At 38.2% G+C, this 10644-nt stretch overlaps 2 protein-coding genes across 3 annotated transcripts in view; both read left to right on the top strand.

Moving 5' to 3' along the window:
- Positions 1-8369, top strand: part of dock9b (dedicator of cytokinesis 9b) — a 50073-nt gene extending 41704 nt beyond the window's left edge. The window contains exons 45-53 of one of the 2 annotated variants that reach the window (XR_014530753.1): positions 300-422; positions 634-747; positions 3936-4082; positions 4328-4538; positions 6742-6932; positions 7018-7118; positions 7320-7458; positions 7856-8217; positions 8269-8369. Coding sequence is in view for 1 of the 2 variants with exons in the window: in XM_083524903.1 (XP_083381029.1) it covers positions 300-422; positions 634-747; positions 3936-4082; positions 4328-4538; positions 6742-6932; positions 7018-7118; positions 7320-7458; positions 7856-7981 (1152 nt within the window). In the remaining variant the exon portion in view is untranslated. Of the gene's footprint in view, positions 1-299; positions 423-633; positions 748-3935; positions 4083-4327; positions 4539-6741; positions 6933-7017; positions 7119-7319; positions 7459-7855 lie in introns of both variants that reach the window. The other variant, XM_083524903.1, reaches the window with a different exon arrangement.
- Positions 8370-9728: 1359 nt separating this feature from the next.
- slc15a1b (solute carrier family 15 member 1b) overlaps positions 9729-10644 on the top strand; it is a 10676-nt gene continuing 9760 nt past the window's right edge. Inside the window, exons 1-3 of the mRNA XM_083525355.1 lie at positions 9729-9871; positions 9977-10014; positions 10142-10223. Coding sequence (XP_083381481.1) covers positions 9865-9871; positions 9977-10014; positions 10142-10223 — 127 coding nt within the window. The 5' untranslated portion in view covers positions 9729-9864. The remainder of the gene's footprint in view (positions 9872-9976; positions 10015-10141; positions 10224-10644) is intronic.

The raw sequence follows: 10644 nt of genomic DNA, 5'->3' as shown, positions 1-10644 counted from the left end.
TGGAGTTCTTACCAAAAAAACCATGCTGAATTTGTTCCACAAAAACTGTGGAAACGTGTGTTTATATAGGAGTTTTAAAACGTGTTAAACGTGTGTTTATATAGGAGTTTTAAACGTGTTAAACGTGTGTTTATATAGGAGTTTTAAACGTGTTAAACGTGTGTTTAATGACACACACTTGTGTTGTTCCATGCATTTTCATTGTGCGTGCATTCTTATTCTTTTTTGTTTCTCCGTGCTGAAAGTTCAACCTTTGTGTGTGTGTGTGTGTGTGTGTGTGTGTGTGTGTGGATGTTCAGGAGGTACTGATGGAGTTGTTAGAGGAGTGCGCTAACGGCTTGTGGAAAGCCGAACGCTACGAGCTGATCTCGGACATCTACAAACTCCTCATCCCAATTTACGAACAGCGCAGAGACTTTGAGGTACACCCAGTCTAAAACACACACACACACACACACACACACACACACACACACACACACACACACACACACACACATGTGACCTCTGGCTGTTGCAAAGCGCTCGCATTGGAGACTCCTTCCACAAATAAATATCGGTTTGAGCAACCGCGATGACGCCTGAGGACCTTCAATAGAACTGTGTATTTGAATGGTGTGTTTTTTAATGCAGAAACTGGCTCACCTGTACGACATGTTGCACCGGGCTTACACCAAGGTCATAGAAGTGATGCATTCTGGGAAAAGGCTTCTGGGAACCTTCTTCAGAGTGGCTTTTTTTGGACAGGTACAGCATTATTTATAAAAAAAAAAATGAAAGCACAGAATGAATGATAATAAATGTTGTTAATTGACTGTTAATAAACAGTTAATTAATGAGCAATTATTCGTTATAATTTAACAGTAGAGTTTTCTATAATTTTGTAGAATGCATGGGAATGAAGCACTTATTCCATGATGGCATGATTGCTCATGTCTGATTTAAAGCTTTTTGGGGGTCTGAGGTTTAATCAGATCTTCTCTGCTTTCTCTCTTCTTTCCATAAGGCTGCGGTAAGTGATTCCTGTGTGTGTGTGTGTGTGTGTGTGTGTGTGTGTGTGTGTGTGTGGGCTAATCTGTAGCCTCCCCTGCTCACCTTCTCAAACAGCAGCTTCTTCTCCTTGTCTTTCATAACGCATCATAACACGCTCGTGATAAAACAGAAGCATTGCTTTAGCGTGCGCTCCAGACGCAGCTTTATGCTAATGCTTTATGGTTTATGGCCCATGAAAGTATTGTGCTGCTGAAAGCACTCTGAGGTTATGGACGGAGTGAAAGTGCTCGCTTGGATCCCCATTACTGCTTCTGAAAGCCTGCGACGGTGCGTAATAATGATGATGGCGATGATGCAGGGAGACACAAGGGCACATTTCGAGAGACCAACAGGACACGGCACTCAGACCAACCATAAACCAGACGCTGTTTTCCAGGAAGGTGGCGAGAACCTGTGGTGCTGGGAAACCAACAAGTGTTAGATCGGACAGATGGGTTTCATTTTAAAACATGTTCATTCACCAGCACACGGAATATCCTACATACCTGCTTTAATAATAATAATAATAATAATAATAATAATAATAATAATAATAACAATAATAATAATAATAATAATAATAATAATAATAATAATAATAACAATAATAATAATAATAATAATAATAATAATAATAATAACCAATGGCTATCTCGTTAGCTATGAAGGACAAAAAAAATACTTCAGTGTAAATAAACAAATATATAAATAGATCATTAGAGGAAAAAATATATATTTTTGGTTAGTTAATAAGGGCAGAATTTAACGAATGACTTTAATTTATTTTATATTTCCATTAATTAAATTTCCACATAAATTTTTATTTAATTTATAATTTATTTATTTATTTGTTTATTAATTGGGGATAGTATCAGTTTTTTTTTTTAGTTTTTTTTTTTTTATTAATTTATGTTTATTTATCATGGTATGTATTTATCTGTTTATTTATTTATATATATATTTATTTATTACAAATTTTAGGTAATTTTTTATTTATTTATTGAGGTATTTATCAATATATTTGCTGTAATTATTTATTGGGGTATTTGTTTTCATTTGGGTTAATTATTCATTTATAGAGGTATTATTTTATTTATTGGGGTATTTGTTTATTTAATTGTGGTATTTGTTTATTTATTGGGGGTATTTGTTTATTTATTGTGGGTATTTGTTTACAAATGCATTTGTTTATTTATTCGAGGTATTTGCCTTTTTGCTGTATTTGATTTATTGGGGTAATAGTTTTTTTAATGGGGTAATTGTTTATTTAATTGTGGTATTTGTTTACAAAAGTTTTCATTTATTTAAATTTTGTCCTCCGTGGTTAACTCCTAGTGATCCTGTCTGCAAAATAGCACCTGATTATTTTCCCTTGAACGCATTCCCTGAAGTGTTTTATTACTGTTACTGTGAGCCACGCTATTTATTACTGTGACTCGTCATCGCTTTTATCCAGTTCTTATTACACTTAACCTGATTCGTGTTCTCACTTATGTTACAGCAGCTATAAACGTCAAAGTTTTTCCCTCCGTGTTCATTTCTTATTTTTCGATGTTAAAAGGAAATAAATCACAGCTTGTCATGTTACAGAGAAACCGTTTCTGAGAGCTACAATTTCATTACAAGTGATCAAAATTAACAACAACTTGCGAAAAGTACAATTTTAGAAACTTTGCACGCGTCTCAGAGAGTCTGAGAGTCTCAGTGTTCGGTACGTCCCAGTTTTTGCTGACACGGAATCTCGACAAGTTTGTGTAGAACCTGACGATCTAATTTAAATCCAATTTAGATCCGATTTAGATCCGATTTAGATCCGATTTAGATCCGATTTAGATCCGCTCCTCCAGCGATACGAGTCGAAGATCATCGTAAAAAGTCTCGGATATCGAGGAGCATCAGGAGATCGTTATTTCCTGCTGAAAATGAAATTGAAATCTCAATACGATCTCAAACTTTTGGATCCCGTCTGAACCTTGGAACCTTTTTCTTTCTATATCTTTGAAGGCGTCCAGAATCGACAGGAATTGTGTTCTAAAACTGTAAAAACTCATGTATTTGCGCATCCTGACGATCACACTTCAGTCGAATTCAGTTGAAAATCCCGTTTACCCAAAGTTCCAGCGTGCCGGAGATGATCAACAGAATGTTTCTCAGAGGTTCTCAATGTTCATGAGCTCAGCTTTCAGCATTTTCACCTCCCCTTTTTGTGTGCGGTGTATAACAGCGCTGACACACCAAACCAACTCTTCATATAGTGATATACACTGTATGGCAAAAGTATTGGGACACTTAACTTTTCCAGACTTCTTCCACAAACTGTTATCACAAACATGGAGGCAAACGATTGTATAGATTTTGTAGCATGAAAATTTCTCTTTACCTAAACTACGAGCCCCAAACCTGCTCCAGCATGACAACACCCCTGTGCACAAAGCCAGCTTCATGAAGATATGCTTTACTTTTTTTGGATTTGGTGGAAGATCTGCTATAGAGCTCTAACTTCAACCCCAGGCCTGCTCACCTCACCTCCATCGGTACCTGACTTTTCTAACACCCTTGTTGTTGAATGTATCTCCAAAAACTGTTGTGGAACATCTTCCCAGGAAAATGAAGCTTATTATAACAGTGAATAGGAAATAAATGAGGAATGGTGATGAAGCACATGCCAATCTGATGTTTAGGTGTCCACAGACTTTTGCCCATATAGTGTATCAAAAAGGCCTTGAGCCTGAGATAATTAGGTCAAGTCTGTTAGGTTTGTTCCAAACATCTTCATCTGTATCACTTCTTGTCCGCTCTGATCAGCAGATTTGGATATTAGCATGGTGCTTGGCGTGTCTTGGCTGTGATGCAGCGCACGGCGACTCAATGAACCCATAATAAAATTCTCTCAAAACCTCTAGGGTTTCTTTGAAGATGAAGATGGGAAAGAGTATATCTATAAGGAGCCCAAGTTTACGCCTCTGTCGGAGATCTCACAACGCCTGCTCAAGCTCTACTCGGACAAGTTCGGCCAGGAGAACGTCAAAATGATCCAGGACTCCGGCAGGGTAAGATCTTACACACGGGGGTCCTTAATTCAATCATTATTGCGATTATTATAGTTAAAATATCTTTAATCCATTTTTATTTTATTTCATTTCACAATTTTGTCGGTCATTTAAACATGTTAATCTTTTTTATCTTACTTTTCTTTACTGCTCACCACTGATTATAGAAGTGTATGTAAGTAACACAGTGTCTCCTCACACCATCATAAAGACTAAAAAGCCTCCAATCCATATTACTGCTTTAGGTGAATCCAAAAGACTTGGAAGCCAAGTTTGCCTACATCCAGGTGACCCACGTGACCCCTTACCTGGAGGACAAAGAGCTGGAGGAGAGACGCACCGACTTCGAGAGGAACCACAACATCCGCCGCTTCGTCTTCGAGATGCCGTTCACTGAGTGCGGGAAGAAACACGGAGGGGTGGAGGAGCAGTGCAAGCGCAGAACCGTCCTCACCAGTGAGTCCAACTCATCACCCATCACACCAGCTTCAGTATTCAGTACTCTTTCAGTTCTAAACTCCAGGATTCCAGATCATTTATCATCGAGTAGTAGAATTCGTTATGTTTATTTGAAGTAAGCAACGGACATAATACAACCAATCAGAACTCATTTACATCCTGGTCAGTGTGAAGAGTGGATTGTGATTGGCTGAAAGTACAGGTGTGAAAAGTGGATTGTGATTGGCTGGAGGTTCAGGTGTAAATCTTGGATTGTGATTGGCTGAAGTTCAGGTGTGAAAAGTGGATTGTGATTGGCTGGAATTTTAGGTTTAAATAGTGGATTGTCAATGGATGAACGTTCAGGTAAAAATCCTGGATTGTGACAGGCCGGAAGTTCAGGTTTAAATAGTGGATTGTGATTGGCTGGAATTTCAGGTTTAAATACTGGATTGTGATTGGCTACTAGCTCAGGTGTTGCGCTGCTTAAAACTCCGTCAACCATAGTAGCATCCAGTTCCAGTCCCATACATACATGCATAAACCTGCAAAAAATATACTTTAATTTCAAATCATTTAACAACAGCAACAAACTTCTTCCAGACATTTAACTTTAAACTAATTATAATGCAATGGATAAAAGTCCAAAAAGTCGTCCATTTTCTTTCCCCATCACAGTTATTTCGTCTTATGGAAAATCTTCTGCGCCGCATTCTTCAGTTCTTCACTCAGCGTCCCTGAACTTTTGGCCAATATCACATGTGCTGATAACTAATCACACTCTTAATAATAGTCTCCATGCTTTATTATACGACCTGGCTATGCTTCCACCTCCACTTATCTTTCACTGATTAGGACAAGCAGCCTGAACGTCAGCGGGTCCGGACCTCAGCGATCACGTTACACCCTGTACTGAAAACACCTTTATTTTAACTCTTGTTTTAAAAAGAGATTCTCAAATACAGATTGATTTTTAAGTACCAAAGTTTACAAATTTAATGATTTCTTTATGTACAGAACACACACACACATACACATACACATACACACACACACACACACACACACACACACACACACACACACACACACACAGATGCACATCTGTAGCTTTAACAGAAAGTTTTATAGTCTAATCATATAATCAGCACATCGTGTTCTTAATATCATCTCACTCAAGTGACTGGAAGTTTGGTTGATAGTTTTTCCTCACATCCAATAGGACAAATGTTTAAAGAAATCAGGGCTGTAAATATTCAGACTTTAATAACACGTTAATGCATTTTAGCGCCACTAATTTAATGAACCATCTTTAGTAAATATAAATAAATCAATATATAAGAGGCGAAATTAAAACCTTTAACACGACACACATTTATTCACGACGTTCACAATGTTTGTTTTTTTTTCTTTCTAAATAATTTATTCAAATCTCTTCAGTGCCTCAGATTTTATAAAAAGAAGAAGTGTTATATGTGGAAGGGTTTGGGTTTTTCTGTAAATATCCCGTATTTTGGAATTCCATAAAAAAAAAAAAAAAAAAAAAATGTTGACTTTTTCTGTATTAAAAAAGGATTTAGGGGCGGGGCTAGGGACAAGATCAATCTATGACATCACTAAATTAATTCCACGATTATGCACCAATCAGAGGCCAGATTAGAGAAAACCTTCAATTACCGAACCTGTTCCACTAACGACTTCTTACTCGCCTCCATTTCTCTCTTTCTCTCCATTTTGTCTCATTCCCTTCTCCTTTGGTCTTTCTCTTCTATAACTTTCTATCTTTTCATCTCTGTTTCTGCTTCTTTCTCTCTCTGTCTTGTGTCTCTTTTTTCCTCCCTCTCTCTCTCTCTCTCTCTCTCTCTCTCTCCTCTCTATCTCCCTTTGCGCTTTTATTTCTTTTTATCACAATCTGCCTCTTACTTTGTCTCTCTTTTCATCTGTCTCTCCCTCTGTTTTGTCTCTTTCTCTTTTTCTTACTCTATCGCCCCCTGTCTCTCTCCCCCCCCCCTTTTCTTTCTCTTCTGGTTTGTCTTTTGTCTTTTCTTTTCTCTTCCTCCTTTTGTATCTCGCTTTCATTTTTCTGTCTCTCTGACTTATGTTTTGTCTTTTTTGTCTTCATTCTTCTCTTTTTCTCTCTCTTTTTCTCTCTCTCTCTCTCTCTTTCTCTCTCTCTCTCTCTCTCTCTCTCTCTCTCTCTCTCTCTCTCTCTCTCTCTCAGCAACTCAGTGTTTCCCGTATGTGAAGAAGCGTATAGCGGTGATGTATCAGCACCACACAGATCTCAGTCCGATCGAAGTGGCCATAGACGAGATGAGCGTGAAAGTGACAGAGCTGAAATCTCTGAGTTCAGCTGCTGAGGTGGACATGATCCGTCTGCAGCTCAAACTGCAGGGCAGCATCAGCGTGCAGGTGCGAGTTTGATGCACACACACACAAACACACACACACACACACACACACTAATCCATAACTCATCAGTGGTTTCTCTGGTCAGGTGAACGCCGGACCCCTGGCGTACGCGAGAGCGTTTCTCAACGACTCCTGTGCCAAAAAATACCCCGACAACAAAGTCAAACAGCTAAAAGAGGTCTTCAGGTACGTTCCTCTTGAAATTCCTGATCCTTACACACGTCTTCTTCAGACATCTGTGTGAAAAAACAAAAAGACCACAAGAAGATTGTTTAGAAACCACATGGTCATGTGTAAAACTATTCCTGTCCAAATAGGGTTACATGACTGTGTGGGTGTGTGTGTGTGTGTGTGTGTGTGTGTGTGTGTGTGTGTGTGTGTGTGTAGGCAGTTTGTGGAGGCCTGTGGCCGGGCTCTGAGCGTGAATGAGAGACTGATTAAGGAGGATCAGCAGGAGTATCATGACGAGATGAAGGCCAGCTACAGAGATCTGACCAGGGAGCTGTCACTTATCATGCATGAGCAGGTACACACACAAACACATTAAGACTTTTCCACCCATATGTGGTTCTTCTCCAAACTGCTACCCAAATTTGGAGCTACACAATTGTACAGGACGTCTTTGCCTTCACATGAAGGTTCCTTTGCTTTGGAATCTATTCACACTTCCATCAAACTATCTCCGATTATCTCCTCTCATCATAGTGGATTTTATTTTTTTATTTTCATATTTCGAGTGTTTTAATGCTTTAACTCTGATGTTCTCGCTCTGTTTTTGTGCTCCTCCCACATGCAGATCGGATGGTAACAAACATCTTTATAATTAACATTCAATTCTTTCAAAAAAAAAAAAAAATAAATCCCATTTTTCTCCAACACACGAGTTCTAAACCTTCACGATCTCACCATCTTCTTCCTCCCAGATCTCTGCTCTGGAAAGCGGTACGAGAAACTCGCTCTCTGATTCGCTGCACATCTTCAAGGTTATTAGCGGCAGCCCCGGTAGCTCCGCCCTCCCCGGATTCCCGAGCTCCGCCTCCTCAGGGTGAACCTTTTTTAACAGGAAAACAGGAAAAACAGAGATTTGAGGAGGACAGGAAGCAGCCTCAGTCTCCCTCGTTCTCAGCATGAAAAGCGAACGAGAAAACGCTGCTCTGTGCAATATTCCAATATTCATGTCTTAATGTGTCATTTTTTTATTTCATTCACATATCTTTTGCCAAAGAGTAAGACGAGATGCAGTGTGTATGTGTGTGTGTGTGTGTGTGTGTGTGTGTGTGTGTGTGTAAACCTTTTTCCGTTCGCGTCTTCGCATTTGGTTTTGTATCCAATGCAGTTTTTATTTCACACATCGGGTTTGAATCCGAACTGTTCTGTAAAATATTCATGTTTTCGATGCTTTTTTTCCTTTTTTTTAAATAAAAAATATATTAATTGTTCTACAGTTGTGTCTCAAATGACTGAGTTTTATTACAGTGTATAAAATTCAACTCATACACTGTATTGCCAAAAATTTGTGGACACCTGATCCAGATGTGAATCTTTTGGAGTCTCCAGTCTCCATTTAATCTTCTGGGAAGAAGTTCCATTAGATTTTGTGGAGATTCATTCAGCCACAAGGTTGTTAGTACTGATGGAGGTGAGGTGAGGTGAGGTGAGGTGAGGTGAGGAGGCCTGGGGTGCAGTCAGCGTTCACATTCATTCCAGCTCAATAGCGTTTAGGGTCAGAGCTTTATAGCAGGTGCTGCAGTAGGTTTTGGATCATTATCCTGTTGGAGGACTTGAGCTGCTACTCAGATGGAGCTTTCTGACCTTTTGCTCCAGAAAAGTTTGGTAGTCTTGAGATGTACATTTACAGCATTCTAGAGTGACTTACACATATCTCACGTATACAACTGAGCAGCTGTGGGGTTAAGGGCCTTGCTCAGGGGCCCCAGGAGTGTCAGCTTGTCTACCACCATCCCACTCCTTTCATCATCACGTTCTGGAAACCTAGATTTTTTCCTGAATGATGCAAAAACAAAAAACATAAACTTTGTAATTTACAGAAGAAAATGAGAACGGAATAAACCTTTACTGAATCATTACATATCATTGAAACATTGTTCGATATTTAAATTCCTGCCCCACAAACATTTTCCTGTGTCGCTCTGTCATGGAAAATAAAACTTGATTTATTATTAAAAGTTTCTTATTGAGAGAAAACCAGTAGATTTGTGTGAAATCGGACATTAAGCTGGAAAACGTCCTGTTATAATAACAATCTCATTCAACAATATTGTACATTTTTACAAGCATTTTTAAAAAAATGTTGGAAGCCTCCGTGACGATCCGAGTCCCATTAAGCCGATCGGCATCTTGATGCATTTCGTGAAGGAAATCCGTCTCTTGGTAGCGATCGTGATGTTTGGACGTGACGTCAAGGACTAAGAGTCTGACATCTGATCGGATATTGTCCGAGCGTAAGATTAGATCCAATTCCATAAATATGTCCTTCAATGACAAAAGTGCAACTATGTAAAGCAATGTAACGTACAGTGCAAAAGTTTGTGCACCCCAATGACCAACCTTAGATTTATTACAATGTTATTCAATGTTATTAGTTTTAATACAATGTTATTTATTACATGTTTATCACATGTTTTTGAATTTATAGTGTAATAACAAGCAGTCTATACACACACACACACACACAGATGCTCTGAGCCATAAATGAGGGCCACAGTCCACAGTCCACAGTCCTGATTAGGATTTATAATGCAGGTAATATATAAAGCCCTGCTACCTGCTTCCCCCAGGTTCTCAGAGCACAGGAAGTGTGTGAGTGTGTGTGGGTGTGTGTGTGTGTGTGTGTGAGCGGTGTTTGGACAAACGAGCCTGCATTAAAAGGATATTCGCTCAGTGAGGAGTAAAAGGAAAGACGACAGGAAACATGGCAGGTGAGTCGGCCAGGTGATGATCTCCAACACTCGAGTGTGTTATTTGATCTTGTGGGTTTTGTATAGAAGATCGAATCTGAACACACTTTGTCATATGCTCTATAGACAAAGAACAGGGAAAAGAGCAGAAAACCAAATCCAAGGTAAAAACATTTCAAACATAAAATCTATACAGTGAACACAGTGATGCCTTGATTTTTTATGTTATTTATTATTATTATTATTAATATTATGATTATGATTATTATTATTTATTTATTTTTTTTCCAGGAGTGCTGTGGATACCCTCTCAGCATCTTCTTCATCGTCGTGAACGAGTTCTGCGAACGCTTTTCCTACTATGGCATGCGAAGTAAGTCAGGAAAGAAAAGAAATACAAATCTGGGAGTTGGAGTTGGAGGTTCCAGGGTTTTTTTTTTTTTGGATGAAATTGAATCTACATACGAATTTAAACTACAAATAATGTGCAGGATTAAATATAACAAAATGTAAAGAAGGTTGTGTGAAAAGAAAGGAAAAGAAAAGCAGAGAAAATATTAAATAAAACAATTATGGAAAAGAAAATTATAGAGAAGAGAAGAAAAAAAGAAATAAAGGATAGACAAAAAAAAGAAAAGAGAAGGATAAAAAAAGAAATTAAAATTATAGAAATTAAAAGAAAAAAGAAAAGGGAAAAAGGAAAAGAAAAGAAAAGAGCATCAAAGGGACTAGATGTAATATATTTATTAAATAATCATATAAATAATATAAAAAATATTTATTAAATAATTAAT

Source organism: Silurus aristotelis (assembly GCF_946808225.1).
Source record: "Silurus aristotelis genome assembly, chromosome: 2".
Classification (NCBI taxonomy): domain Eukaryota; kingdom Metazoa; phylum Chordata; class Actinopteri; order Siluriformes; family Siluridae; genus Silurus; species Silurus aristotelis.
Note: the sequence above shows the minus strand (reverse complement) of the source record. Positions and strands in the feature narration are given on the sequence as shown.